Source organism: Juglans microcarpa x Juglans regia, chromosome 5S, assembly GCF_004785595.1.
Source record: "Juglans microcarpa x Juglans regia isolate MS1-56 chromosome 5S, Jm3101_v1.0, whole genome shotgun sequence".
Classification (NCBI taxonomy): domain Eukaryota; kingdom Viridiplantae; phylum Streptophyta; class Magnoliopsida; order Fagales; family Juglandaceae; genus Juglans; species Juglans microcarpa x Juglans regia.
The window spans coordinates 11,173,594-11,189,576 of NC_054603.1; the positions used below are offsets into that span (position 1 = coordinate 11,173,594).

A 15,983-nucleotide genomic window follows, 5' to 3' on the forward strand; every position below is an offset into this window, starting at 1 on the left:
ATGATGTCCCGTAATTGTTAGTATTAGAGCAGACATCAAGGCATAGCTAGTTTCAAGTCATAAGAGGGGGTATACTAAATTATAAGCTCTATTAGAATTCTGTATAGCATTATTTTATATCAGCTTAATCTTAAGCTATTGAATACTCATTGGTAAATGGATCTGCCAAAAGAGAAATGACTACCATTGCGTCAGTGTGGACGACCACTAATTAATTCGAAATGGGGCGATCTAAAACCTAGGTTAAAATCTCTAGTAATATCTATGGAGATACTCAAAAGACATTGAATGTTGATAAGTAGAGTGGCCAAAAGAGAAAGGGCTACCATGTGTTACCATTGAGCTACCATGGACATTAGATTTGGAAGCTAGCACTATGGAGTGTTACGATTTCAAGGATTAATGGTAATGTGATCAAATCAATATCCGATAGTCTTAGTACTTTTGAAGCACTATGGTCGTGTGTATCATAGACCTTTTGATATCCTGATCATGATCAGTACGTAGTCTAAGGCTGAAGCTAAATCCAAATGCACATTGATGCAATCTTAGGAGCTCATTTTTCTTTTGTTTCTCAAAATTAGAAGCGGTGGCAGAAATATCATTTTATGTTTTCATGAAGATCAATTAGATAAAAGAATGTATAAGTCTACCTGGGCATTAGCTTCAGAAACAGACCCAGTATTGGAGGAATCTGCGCATGCTTTCTTGTACTTCTCAATTGTTGATTTGACACTGAAATCATATAAGCATAATGAAATCATGTGAATCCCAAGTTAGGAAACATCTCTCCGGTAACTTGAAACAATAAATAGCAACCCTAATAAGAATAGCAAGAGAGAAAAAGGGCTGCAAAATGTTATACTAAAAGTTTATTTTCAACAGAAAAAAAATAAAATGAAAAGAAAACAAGCCAATTGTGCTCTTGCTGGAGAGAAATTTTGAAAGAGTAATGCTATATATACACCACACTTTCGTCCAACTTTAATCCTATTATATAAAATGTATCACAATTATTCCTATTAAATGATAAATAATAATCCAATAACGGATGATCTAATAGTAATAAATGTGTCACATCTTATATAGTAGGATGATAATGTAGCATATAGAATTTTTCACTTTGGAAACATGTTTACCTATATTGCAATTGCTTATAAAACACCCACCAAAAACATGTTTACCTATATAGAGTGATCAATAACATATATAGATGAAAAACAATTAGTACTTCATGAATAGTATAATTAAGGATTAAATTAACTTGGACTCTAATGTGGCAGGAATCTGAGAAGATAGGTCATCGATCGGTTATGTTTCAAGTAGCTACGTTTATATTATTGTAATTGCTAAAACAAAATCAGCGGCCTGCATCTCTTGCTTGTCCTAGTTCTGTAATATCGACCATTCAAGTGAAATATGTGAACAGGCAAATGCACACTTTTTTTTTTTTTTCCTTTTTGTTATTCATAATTGTTTATAGCCCTGTAAAAAGGAAACTGTATTCTAACAGTGCATATAAAAAATAGATCTACATGCAGGTAATAATAATCAGCAATATTAGTAGTAAGAACATTTTTTTATGGATTTTATCCGAGCAGATCTTTTTGATATTTTATTGATAAATAAATTATACACACAATACAACCAATAATAACATCATAAAAATAGTTAACAAAAATTCCAACAAAATAGTTACTCTTGAATGGAGAAGAATAGAGTTAGATCAACACTCTCTAGGTAACGGAACTTTTTTTTTTTTTTTTTAAGGTAGAACGAACTCTATTCATTTATAACGGGACATTACAACTTTAACCTGTGACATACAAAATACAAGTCAACTAATATTTTTAAGACTCTCTAATATACAAATTTCTTTGTGACTGATATGGTCTAATAAATTGTTGTAACTCTCTCACCTAACAAAATATCTTCACAGACCAAGAACTACGAGAGATCTTAAGATTTAAAGTTTTTCATTTTTAAAGCATACAAGATGAAAATAAAGTCTTTTAGTAATCTTATCAAATTGGTGTTAAAATAGTTATTTTTTAGACAAAAAAAAGAAGTGATTTTAGTGCGTGGACGGTAATCCCTTACTCTGAACTGATTCAATCTAACCAAATTTAAAAGATTTTTATAATAAAAATTGTATTCATTTTACATTTTAATTCCTTACCAACGTGTTGTTTAATGAGAAAATCAAAACACTTACGTCTCAGTCAACTGATTCAAATACGAAGTTAACTGATTCAAATACGAAACCCCATATCATAGGCATAGGGTCATCGCTGTACAGTAGATGTGACAGCTGAAAAGATGTGTTGGCGCAACGTATGACCACATGTAGATAGGGAAAAAAGTAAACTGTATTAAGAAAATAAACTATAAATAATATCACGGTGAGACTTGACTCAACATTATCCAGGTTCTGTTACCTTAATTTCGTCGATACACTGATTGGCTGTCTCTGCCATGCTGGCAGTACCTCCTACAATATGATTGGCTAAACTACATCCACGGTCAGATCCTGGCCACGTTTCTAGTACCCATTACGGATGGAGTTCACCCTTCAAACCACAGTGTATTATCCACCTCGATAGTTCGCAAAAACTCTTAAAAAATGGATTTAATATTATTCTAAGAAACTTGAAAACCTAAAGCTTGTAATATAATAATAAATCAGTCACTTCTGACTAAAGGTCTGAGCAGATCAGAGTCAGCCGTCAGTTTTCAAAGCAGGCGCTTCTCGTTGCATGGAAGAAGCCAAAAAGCTCAGAACTCTCCCATTGGCTCGCAGTTGTCGTACGTTGTCTATACTCACTGTCTCTCTCTATCTCTAACATTGTATTTCAGAAGCTTACTCGCCATATCTATGCAAGATCTTTAAGCAAATGGAAAGCCCGGTCTCCATTGCCAACAGTGAAATTATGATGAGCCAGGATGAGCCAATGAAAATGGCTCATCCCTCTTTCACTGTCTGAGTCCTCTTTTCTATTTCAGTTTTGGTCTACGAGCGAGGGTGAGAGAGAGAGATCTCTAAGAAGAAAGTTAGAAATTCTCCCGTGGGGAAATTGGTTTCACCTTTGAACAAAAAAATAGGGTTTGAATTGATGAAACGAAGAGAGACCAGTGCACCATGACCTGACCAAAGATTCTTTTAACCGAGACAAAGCCCAGTCTGATCCACATACCCAGCATAATCTGCCCATTTCCTAGATAATATTAAAAGGGTAAATAAACGCTATTACATGCTCTCTCTTGATTGGCTGTCGTGAGTTTTTTCTCAGTCTAAGGGTTACCCATTAGAGCCTTTGGACAAGTTGGTTACGCCATGTCGTTGCTAATGAACCCTAATTAGTCCGGTAGGTTTGACTGTGAGAAAATCTAGCACAAGGTGCAACTGAGATTTGGGATTCTTAGGGAAAAACCCTAACTTGGTTGGTGTAACTGTGACCCGATTTGGGTGTGATAGATTGAAAAGAGCTCGATTTCAACAAGTTGTAAGAGAACCCCTTTCGGTTTGAAACCCTAAGTTGCTCTTAAACCATAAAATCAAAGAACTTGATGATTTTTTGGAATTGTACCTCGATTTCTTGTTGTCAACTGACAAGCCATTGAGGAAGTGTCAAGGAGATGGAGGGGACTGAGCTCATGAGAACGTGACAGCTTTTCTTGTAGCTATTATTGGACTCATAGAAGACACGAGAGAGTGAGAAAGAAAGAGAGTAATAGGAAGGTAAAGAGAAGGAAACAAAAGTTAAACAACAATGGAGGACGTAGGGAGCTGATCTCACATACCTGCAAACATTCCTAAATTTGACTTGGTTCTACTTACAATCTTAATGCTTCTATGCCTATCTATTACACCAGATCTACGTATCTAGCTAGCTACCTAATCAAGATCTAAAACACGATCATAAAAAGAAAAAATAACTAAATAAATAAGGAAGAAAACCCATAAAGCTCAAAGATGGAAAGCATCAAAACAGAAGAATGAAAGAAAACTTAATCTTAACTGCAGTACCATTTTAATGATTGCGTTCTGAGGGCTTAAATTCACCCAAAGATCAATTGCAGAACGAATATTTTCAACCAGAAAGCAGTAATAGTTTAAAATAATAAAAGAATGACCATTAAAAAGATGGCCTAAGAATGTAAAGAAGTTGGTCCGTAAGTTAAGATGAACGTGAACAAAGAAATAAAGCTAAAAATCTTGAAAAAGCAAGCAACACCTGTTGTTAGCATACTCGTAAAGGCGGCCGCGGCTAGAGAAGACGATGAGGGCAACTTCGGCATCGCAGAGAACCGACAATTCATAGGCCTTTTTGAGCAAGCCGTTGCGCCTCTTGCAGAAGGTGACTTGACGATTAGTCGTGTTTTCGATCCGCTTGATTTCTATCTTTCCCCTTCCCATTTTCCTCTGGGGAGAGTCGACTGACATCAATTGATTTGGGTACGCCATGGTATCTAGCTGAATCGAGCAGAAACAAATCAACATCAGATCGTCTTGAAGATATTTAACTATCATACAGAAACGATTTCTTTCTGTTGCACTAACTACAATTATCGAAGAAAAAGAAATGGAAAGAAAAGAACTTGGAATCTCAGAAATACAGCTTCCCTAACTTCAACATCTTGTGTGCTTCAAATTTACATTTCTTTTCTCTTTGGGTCTTTCCATAAAATAAAAGTATGTTGTAAGCTTCTCTAACTGGGTTTGCAGAGGAGTAAAGGCTCATATTTAACCCAAAAGAGGTGAAGCTAGCTAGCACTTGGAACTGGATTTGAAAGAAAATGTCACAGTATTTTGCTGACTAACCTGGTGAGGAAAGAAACGAGGCGGCGAGGATGGAAATTAAAGACAGAAGAAGTCGTTTCTGAATTTGTTTTTCTCTCTTCTTTTACCTCAAATCTAGACAGGAAGAAATGGAGAAAATTTAAGCAAGGTGGTCTCAAAGATGGGTACGTATTTATAAAGTAAAAAGACTTATCATCTATTATAACTATATTAGAAAAACCTCCAATTTATTCTATTATTTTATTCCTTTCTATTTTCGCAAAAAATACTCATTCTCTGTAATTTTATGTCTCTCTCTTCCGTCTAATATCACCCATCATTGACATGAAAACACGCAACCAAAAAAAAAAAGGGAGGAGGGAGAGAGACACAGTGGAGAGTGACTTCTCAGGGGATTCCTCATGGCCGGTGATTGAGACGTTTGGCTATATTAAAAATGAGTAGTTTTCTTACTTATCCCCACATTTTTTTTATTTTTTAAAATTATTTTTGATTTTATTCTTTTTAAACTAATTGAATTATTCTAATCATCATTCCTATATCACATGTTTGATAAGAGAAAAAAAATTAAAAAAAAAAATATGTTGTATGGTGTACTGTAGAGATAATTAGGGCTGTAAGTTGGGTCGACCGGACCGACCTCCAGATTAGTCGGTTTTAGTCCCATAAATTATGAACTGAGAAAATTCAATCCGGTCCTTGAGTCTATAAATTTTGGACCGGACCAGACCGAACTCCTATATATATTTTTAAGATATTCTCAATAATTTAATATGTTATTTTTATATAGTAATTATATAAGTTAATGATGTAATTTTCATCTAATTTAGTATCATTGACCATATAAAATATTTTTTTAATGAGTTATATACTACACATTAATAATTCACTTAACTTTAATTTAGTAATTTAAATAATCTTTTTATTAATTTATTTGAAAAAATAATAATAATAATAATAATAAATAATTAGGTCGGACCTACCGAACCGGACCGAACTGATAGCTACCGGTCCGGTTCAGTCCCTATGGATGTTCAGTCTAGGAAAAATGATGGACTGAAAATTTCAACCCATCACCCTTCCAGACCGGACCGGACCGATTTATACCCTTAGGGATGATGAATATAATTTTTCTAAAAATAAGAAATGTATTATTATCACACCACACATCAACTTATCATTTACACGTATATATTCACGTGTAAACACACGTATTTACGCCTGAATATATATATATATATATGTATATGTATATGTATGTTTAAATAGAATGACAAAAATGATAAATTAGATATTAGTGTGTGGTGTAGGGGATTAGTAGAATTTTACATTAAAAAGTGATCATTATTTTTTTTAATAAGCATTATAATCTATGTTTTGATTTGTGAGAGACGACGATTTATAAAAGAAATAAACTAAAGTTTATAGCGTCTTGAATGCTACTAGAAAGAAAAATAGAAAGAAACTAATTATTGGTCTTATTTAATTTTCAGATAGTGTTTTTCACTAACTCTTTGAAGGGTTGTACAAAAATCTAAAAATCCGACTCCGCATCATCAAAATTAGAGTTTTTCTGCATTTAAAGTTGGAATTGGAGTCAGATTTGCTGTTTGACTAACTCCGCTCCAACTCCAACTTCGACTTCAATAAAAATATGTATTATATATATATTGATAATACATTCATGTAAAAAGTCTAGAATTTATATTGTTAAATTCAAGAATATTAATAGACTTATACTAATCAATGTGATAATTATTAAAGAATAATATTAATAGACTAATAATCAATTAAATGTACACACTCATCATAGTATCATCACTATCATACATATTACATATTACATATATTAGGGTAATATATTGTAAGAGTATTAATTTATTGTCTAGATTCTAATACAGTATTTTGCTTGTATTTGAGCCGTTGATTGTGTTTCCTATTTGTAATTTTTTCAACAGTGTATGATTGGATGGTGGACATTGCCATTGGACCATGATGGCTCATGGTTACTCCTACTTGTTAGTTGTTATTTGGGGCCTTGAGTGTTAGCTTAGGCCTTGGCTAGATAGTTGAACAACCATTTTATTGTTTAGTTGATTTGGGAGTATAAGACTCTAATAAGAAGTTAGGAATGATAGTATATCAAGAATAGCCTAAGTTATGAATGATAGTGTACCGATAATATTAGTCAAAATGGTTTACTGTATATTTATAATTTCTTTAAATTTTTATTTCTCAAGTTTACATAGCATATGAAATATTTTTAATTATATTTCTGGTTTTTCAATATCTAAACTTGTTTCTTTTCTTTTATTTTTTGTAATGCTTTTAGTAAACTTAAAACTTGAAAGCCCATAAAAAATGATCTATTATATGTAAAGTCTTATTTAAAAATAGGCTAAATATAATGCAAAAAAAGAAAAAAAATCCAACTTCACTCCGACTTCGATCCAATATATCAAAATCGGAGTTAGATCTAACTCGGTCGGTGCTTAGCCCTTTGTATCCGAAGTGGAGGGAAGAATAAGAGCTAGTAGAAGAAAATGTTAGGTGCCCAATTAATCGAACATGTGATGGCCGGATAACTTGTGGTAATTCAAGAAACCATGAATCTCAGCCTTTGTATGACAATTTAAGTAGTGAGTTGGGTGCCAACTGGGTCCTGCGTGATGAAATAACAAATGTTGATGGTCGCACCCATTGCTTCGATGTTTCACCGATGAATGGCAGACTAACTAAATGCCAGACTACGCAGTGTCAACAAGCGGGGGCGGGTTTAGCCCCAAACTGCTCGAACAAATTACCTCCCCGGAAGGTAGTAGGGGTGAGTTGCGCCAGAGGCCACTCGAACCCTCCCGTAGAGGAGAGCAAGCCTGGCCTTCGGCCGATCGACTACTTTCCTAGGTTCCCTTCGCAATAATGAATGAACTGGCCCCACGCCCTTCCAAAGAAATTACCTCCTCAGGGTTAAAGGGGCAGGTTGGCTTAAGGCATCCTGACCTCTCCCTGATAGATTGTGGACTGGGTCTTTCAACCGCCTTAAATTCGAATACTGCACCAAGGAATGTGAACGTCAACAACCTAGTAAAAAGCAACAAGCAAATCGTGCCATAGGCCAGAAGGCCCAGGTTTGCGAAGTATAATTCCTACTAACCTAAGGATAAAGTTATGCTAGCTTGCTTATTTTTCAGCCAATAATGATATACGTGATGTCAATGGGCGGGAGCGAATTTAGTCCCAAACTGCCCAAACAATCTACCTCATGCGGGGATAAAAGGGATGGCTTGAGCAAGAGGCCACTTGTCTCTCCCGCGACGGAGAGCGGGTACAACTTCCTGATCACTCAAATACTTATCCCGGCCCCCATTGCAGTAAAGAGTAGCCCAAATTATTTATATTCAACTCTACAGCCAAGATGCTACTCGGAGGGGCATAGAGGCGTGTTAGTAAAACACTTCCCTGCCTCTCCCCCCGAGGAGGCAATCGAACTCTCCCTGACGCGGCTTAACTCTTAAGGGGGATTTCCATCCTCTTCAAGCCAACGGCAGCAAACAAGGGCCAACATACAGTGATGACACTTCTATCTTTTTTTAGTTACATATTAAGATAAAGCACGGCAACACAAAAATGGAAAAAAATCAAAGGAATAGGCAAGGTAAAACACATTCGAGAGACAAATGGCATAAAAGAGGAAATTAGCTTAAAGAAATAGTGGAGAGGCATCGGCCTCATTAAACAATATCGCTAAAGGCGCCAAGAGGGCAACTGACTAACAAGGGCGAACAAGGACAATATAAGTCGAGAGTCGTCGGCCAGCAAGGTCGTTAGGAATAGGTTAGGCGCTGGTGGGGTGGACCGTAAAACCCTAGATGACGGCAATCACCCCTAATGGAAAACCCATAATTTCCTACGACAAAACACCCCAGGTCAACCATAAAAGAAAAAAGGGAAGAAGAATAAGGAAATATCATAAAAGAATACACAAAAACAAGTAGCCTAACACAACAAAGTCTAAGGCAGTTTCATTAATGATCAAGAGTTACACACGAGCCGCATGGCGACGGCACATAGGTATATACATTTACAAAAATAAAGAGAAAGCATAGCAAAATGAAATAACAGCAACAACGCAAAGGAGCTAGGGCGTAGGAACATCAGGCACTAATCTCAGAGACCTCGACATTGGGAGCGTCGACCTCAAGGACATTAGGCTCGGGGTCGCCATGTTCAGGAACAGCAGGCTGGACGTGACCGGGAAGGCAAGACCCATAAAAGCGTCAGGGATCAGGTCCATCCCTAGCTTGTAGCCAAACTCAAAGGCTTCTTTGTCAATGGCAACCTGGGAAAGGTCAAGATCCCGTAAATATTTCTCAAAGGCCCATGGAAATGGCTACGAACGCTCCAAAATGTGGTCCCGCAATGACCTAAGGCCCTCAGCACACCCATGTGCCCACGCGGTATTGCGAACACCCATGGCCAACTTCAGCGGGTTGTCCAGGCGGGAGGCTACATCCTGCACTTAGGACAAGTCACTCCGAAGATCTTTGACAAGTTGCTCCAAGCCCCTCATCCACTGGGCTTCTTCCTTCGCCTCCTCCTTTAGCTCATTCCGACAATGACTAAGCTTCTTAGTTTTCTTGCTACCCCCTTCTAGGGCAAGTCGCACCCTCCTCAGCTCTTGCTCCAGCCATATCGTAAAGTAATTCAGGTCATTGCGCAAACGACCACTTGGTCGTTCACGATGAAGGCCGTCAGATGAGAGGAACTCTGACAACAAGGGAAGCCAACATGGAACGATCAAGAATATGAATCTAGAAAACAACATAAAAAATAAAAAGATGGGAAAAAAAGTTGTAAAACCTCATAGAACAAGCCTAATAAGCACTTGAAGACCTAGTTGATGGCTTCCGCGCGACACTCTCCCGTTTCTAGCTAGGCCAAAAGAGGGATGATCTACACTGAACCCTCTACATCGGGCACTTGTGTGGTAGCCTCGGTTCAACTGGCTCCTTCAACAACCTCCCTAGTCACGAGGATCGGAGGCTAACCCTCGACGTTTTCTACATGAGTCAAGACTGCCTCTTCAGCAACTATTCCAGCCTGGTCAAGCGGATCTTCGCACAGATCCGCCGAACCCTCGCCGACTACAATATCCAGAAGGAGTCCACCTTTCGCTTGGTGCTCCACATCCGTGACACAGTTACTAGAAGCAGTGGTAACCGCCCTTTTAATAATGGAGTCCAAGCTTTCAAGCGATTCGGGGTCCTCTCCACCCGCCACAAGAGCTGGATCATCCTGTCCCACGGCAGCGGGAGAAGACACTGCGGAAGGCGTTGCCACGACCTTAGAGCCGGGGCCCCCTAAGCTAGCCTCAACCTCTTCTTCAAAAGAGCGGCTGCCGGCAGCAGACGAGACTGTCGTATCTACACCGGGAGCAGGGCAGCTTCCTCCGGGGCACCTTGACCGCCAAAGTTTCCCGAAGTAGGGCGGCAAGGTCACCAGCTTCTGGGGGCATGCCACGGACACCAGTTGTTGCTGGCAGCACAACAGGGACCACAACCAAGGGGTCTCTTGCTGACAGTTCCTAGGATTTCAAAAGAAAAGATTCCACCAACACCTCCATGTCAATAGCACGACTAGACGTTTGCACCTGCATTGCCAAGACGATGGGACAATGGGCCTCAAGCATAGCCAACACCAGCTCTTTAGGAATCGAGACTCTAGAAAGGAGCCTGCTATCAACCCCAACCCCCTCCAAGCAAGGTTTTTTTCCTTTTGCCCATAGGAGAAGGATTTGAGGGACACTTTCGAGCGGGGGTAACCCAAGGCCGGGCAAGAGTCACCATGTCGTCAAGAAGAACATGACCTAGGGAGGCAAAGAGACCCTTATGCTCTCATCTGAAAGAATGGCTTTGGAGAAGGCACTGTTGAAATTTTCCTTCACCCACTCCCTTACTATGGCGATACGACTCGACTGGGTTAGCCTTCGGATGCACTATTTTATCTTTAGGAACCTTCCCCCAATCAGTTCAAACTGGGAACTCGCGATGATTCACCTGACCAATTGGGAATCCCATCTGCAGTCGGACAAAAAAAGAACTTTGGAGACTAGTCCTTCACCTTGTGGTATTGCGGTTCCAAATTAATGAGGGCATGTGTCACCTTGAAATTGCAAATGTTCCCCTTAAGCCGCAAGACATTGTGGGTAAGCTGGAACTCACGGCCGATGAGGTCAACCTGTTCCAGGTCCGACTTTAGCAAAGCTCATTGTCATATGATGCTATAGTAAATCAAAAGCCTCCAAGCATTTAGGTGAAACTGGGACGGGGCCAGACTAAGACGATCTAGCAAATCACGAACCAGGCGAGGGAAAGGCAGCCTCAAGCCACATGTAAACATGGTGGAAAAAAGAGCAACTCTGGGAAGTTAGAAGAAAATAAGAGCGAGAAGATTACGGTATGGAGAAGGAAGACAAGACCATGGCCCAATTATGCTTATAAAGGAAGAAGGCTTCTCGTACCCTTGTGGTAGAAGGAAGGGGTACAAGACGCTTCGAATCCCAAAAAATATGCACCACGAACAACATGAAGGCAAAGAGCCACCTGATGCCCTCAATACTGACACAACTGAAAGGACACCATAAAAAATAAGCATAGTTATCGAAAGACGTGTGAACAAAGGCAAAAAGGAAAACGTTACTCGGATTGCCAAGTGACAATGAACCACCTCAAACTTTGGAGCCAATCACATGTCACCAGGGAGACTCTGGCCTCGACACCAAGACAAGTTTAAGATTAAAAAGAATTCCCACCATACGAGTTCGATGTGAATTGGTAGGGTAACTGTAAAGGGTTCCCCCCTCTTTTAGTGGCCTTGAGAGGAGCAACTAAGAGAATAAGAAAAGAAGACCAGCCCAGAACAAATAGGCCTCTCGACCCGGCCTGCAGATAGACTCCCCTGGACACAACCCCAATGTGGGAGCATACTGCAGGGGGGATGGGAATCGTCATCCTAGAGATCCCTCGAACATTGTCCAACCCTTGAGTACCTGTCCACGTGAGTGAATAGGAAATAAAGGGGACCTTCGATCTTCTGACAAAGTGACATCAACAAATAACCAACGGAGTAAGGCAAATCGTGAAACCATGCCACATTAATGGCACTATTACCCTGCCACATTAATGACAGTATCGCAGAGGCACGCCGCATTAAATGACTCTGACAAAAATAATAGTAAAAATGACTTGGACTCCAAGGGGCCAAGCACGATCTATCCCCCTTAGACTCCCGGAATAAATAGAAATTTCCAGATAAGAGAATTCTCTTTGGCCTTTTAGACTCTCACATTATTTATAAACTTTCCAAATACTTTATTGACTTTGCCATAGGAGACTCCCAGCCCCAAGGCTGCCCTCTCCCAGCTGCTTTCTACTTAGTTTTCACAGGCCCAGTTCTAAAGACTTGAATTACTAGAACCTGACCCAATAACGTACGAAACATGACATTAATACTTGCTATAAAAATATAGTACATATTTTACATTGCAAATGGACAGTTTTGAAATACGGATTGAATTAAAGTATTGCGAAGGATGTTGCATGCAAGATCATGTGTTTAAATTCCATTCAAAACAGTACTAATTGTATCACTAATTGTGACGAAGGTGAAGGTGACTTCCATGTGACATATCACTTGTTATATTTAGCACTAAGGCCAAATAACTTCTTTTTTTTTTTTTTTTTTTTTAGGAAATGTCACTTTTCTATACCCAACTTGGCGTTACATTTTAAACATGATTTCAACAAGAAGTCCTTCTATTCCAAGGAAATGTGTAGTGCAATATATATATATATATATATTTATATATATATATGAGTAATACTAAATATACGTATAGGTTGTATAAGTGTCACACACTCCTTTTAAAAAAAATATGATCTACTATTAAAAAATTAATTTTTTCATGAGAATCTTATATTTACTCACTTTCTTAAAAAAAAATGTATGACGTTTGTACGCTCTATAACTATAAATATGATTACTTTATATATATATATTTATTTATATAAGTGCTAAAACATTTCTCAGTGCACGCAAATGCATGCATGGCTAATTTAATCCATGGAATTTATTGCGGTTGTTCGGTTCTAAATTTGCGGGTCCTTAATAAAAAAGAATGGATGATTGCTGTGTATTAAATAATATATATTATTTAATATTTTTTTATTTGACCTTCGATTCTAATTAAATGAAAGGTGTAATAAAATTAGTGTTAGAAGTATTTACTATCATTTGAGGCTATATTATTTTAAACAGCTCTGCTAGATACAACCTACCTGCGAAAACTTAGTGCAACTGGCTATTATTTATTTCATTCTTGGACTAAAAAAAAGGAGGGGATCCACCACTGCTTCCCATCTCTTTATCTTTTATCTTTTTGTATGCGTACAACGCCATGAGACAAGTCTTAGTCAGGCCCTCATCTACAAGAGCTCTCCATCGGACCCAGCTTCAGCTTCATTTTCAAGAAAACACTAGCACTCTTTGAACAGTAATTTTCCTTTGGATAAGGAAACCAAGGTTAAAACACTTTTCCTGCTATTCATGGTTCTTATTATTGACCGAGATTGGTTTCAACAATGCTAAACAAATTAATCTGGAAGTTAAATTTGTCCAAAATACTTACATCTACGAATAAGAAAAGGGAAAAACTCTGGGAATCTTTATGGCTTAAAATTCAAAAGATTCAAACTTAAGAAATTTCTTTACAAAACTCTGATTATGCATCCATCTTTGCTCGTTTTCACGTGAACAACTGGTAATTAGCTATGCTACCCGCTGGAGCAAAAGATTTCCAACTCCGTGAGAGTAGAACCATAAGGTCCACCCACAACCAATGGAAGAGGCCACGAATCAGAATCTTGAAGCTATGGATGTGGTGCCCCCAATCCCCCTTATATAAATACACAGGGATCGAGACGCCAGGATGGTGACAACATGGTCACGCATCCCAAAGAAGTGCCAGTGTGTGTACATGCAACGGTGTACAAAAGAAATAACGCAGCGGATAGTCAACTAAGTACCATAATTTATTTACAATCAAAACATCAGTAAAAATTTAAATAGCAGTTATACAGTCATCCATAAAAATATAATACAATAGTTTCAAATAAACAATGTATTAAAATAAAGTAGTCAAGCGAGTCATCCCAGATCACTCGTCGGGCGGAGCCGTCTCCTTAGGCTCGCCCTCCTCCTCCTCATCTGCATCAAAATCTGCGTTACCACAAAATGGTATCGCAGGTAAGTATGACCCAAAATAACAATGTAATATAAAAAGCATTAAATGCAACTAACATGCATGCACATGGAAAATATGCATTTTACTCAACACATTATTTTTCCTGAAAATAATTATTTCAATACACGCCAAAATCTCATTTTGGCCCAAAATATCCGTAAAACATTTTCCCAGAAAATGATTTACCCAAAAATCCAACTCGCACTATTTTCCCAGAAAATAGTGCATTAATTCCATATGCACCATGCATTAATTCCATATGCACCATGGCCTCCCCTATGGACCATCCGCACGTCCTGGCTTCATAGCGGTACTCAGTTCCGCGCCCGGTGCGTACATGGCCAAGCACCCACACTACGCAACGAGCGATGTCTAGTTCCGCGCCCAGCGCGTACGTGGCCAGACATCCTCTAGTCCCCGCCAGCAGAAGAACCACGGAGTCAGCACGAGACCATCTCGTCCGATCCCATTGTCACCCGGCGACAACCCAGGGGACGTTACTCAGTATATTCCGCTCCCGAGTAACCAGAGGAGCTCCACCGAGTTAATGCCTCATCTCGGCTTGGGGTCGTGATACACACGCACCCAAAAATAACATCACATAAAATCACAGCCTTTCAAATCACACATGAGCATGAATGCAATGCACGAAAATCCAGTTTTCTTTACAAACATGATCATGCATGAAATAATGATATGAACATGCACCAACACTGATCCAACATCCATCCAGAACCAATCCTAACAAATCCAATCAAAACAACTCATCAACAACCAAACCAAATAAACCAAACCAAACAAACAACTCCAATCACAAATCCATCCGACCCCCGAACTCCTCAGACTCAGTCCGGCATGCCAAAAAAATACAGTGAAATAGGTTAGTGTAAAAATACATTTAAATTACGAAAGTTCTTTGGAGAAATGCTTACAATACTATATAATAATTTCTGAAGGATCACGAAATTGAAAAAGGCGACGTCTGAGCAACACCACAGTGTAAAATACACTATGGTCGTGGGTCACAATAACCAACTTTTCAACGGGTGTAAACGAAGACTCAAGATTGATAGGGTAGGGCCTGGGGAGGTCGGTGAAGCTAGTGGTGGTGGTGGTTTGCCGTGGGTGGCAGCGCAAGGGGTGTTTTTAAGTCAAAAATGTCCAAAACGAAAATGGAGTTGGATGTGCTTCACTAGTGACGGATCGGAGGTGGGGTTGGGTCCAATGGATTGCTAAGAGGTCGAGGATGAAGTGGTGTGAAGATGGTGGCCAATGGTGGTGCGATGGCGGCGCTGGAGTGAAAGTGACGCCGCGGCTTTGAAGAGCTACTGGTGGTTAACAGCGGCGCGAATGGAGGTGAGGTTGGTGGGGTAAGGTCGCCGGCGGCTGGGGAACCAAATGGGGTGGGCGGTGACGGTCATGGCGGCGCGACGACGGCGAGTTGGGTATGGGCGATGGACGCACGAGAGAGAGGGACAGCGGGCTGGGTCGCGCGGGAGAGAAGGCCGAAGGAGAAATAAGGGGAAAAAGAAAAGAAAGAGAAAAGAAAAGGAGAGGAAAGAAAAATTGAGGGAAAAGAAATGAGGTCCAATCCTCATAACTTGGATCACAAAAATGATCCAATGGAAACGATTTCAAAATCACAAGTTAAATAAAATAATTTAAACGTAATGGTAAAGTGAAATTAAAATAATTAAATCTCACAGTAATTAACATGAAATTAATTAATTAAACCCAATAATAAGTTAATTTAATTCGAGAAGAAATTTAAGCACATAACAATAATTAATTTAAAGAAAGCACTTCGAAAATAATTTTTGTAAACTAAAAATCATAAAAATAACCCAATTAAAAATCCAATAATTTTAAAATAAGAGAATA

The 15,983-nt window shown here is 38.9% G+C and overlaps 1 protein-coding gene across 3 annotated transcripts in view; it reads right to left on the bottom strand.

Annotated features, from left to right (window-relative positions):
• Window positions 1–4,982, bottom strand: part of LOC121267658 (agamous-like MADS-box protein MADS1) — a 74,648-nt gene extending 69,666 nt beyond the window's left edge. For 2 of the 3 annotated variants that reach the window (XM_041171634.1, XM_041171635.1), the window contains exons 1-3: window positions 4,823–4,982; window positions 4,236–4,474; window positions 654–735 (exon numbers count right to left, since the gene is read on the bottom strand). In XM_041171634.1, the coding sequence (XP_041027568.1) occupies window positions 654–735; window positions 4,236–4,465 (312 nt within the window). In that variant the 5' untranslated portion in view covers window positions 4,466–4,474; window positions 4,823–4,982. Of the gene's footprint in view, window positions 1–653; window positions 736–4,235; window positions 4,475–4,599; window positions 4,800–4,822 lie in introns of those variants that run through there. The other variant, XM_041171636.1, reaches the window with a different exon arrangement.
• Between the last annotated feature and the right edge of the window lie 11,001 nt (window positions 4,983–15,983).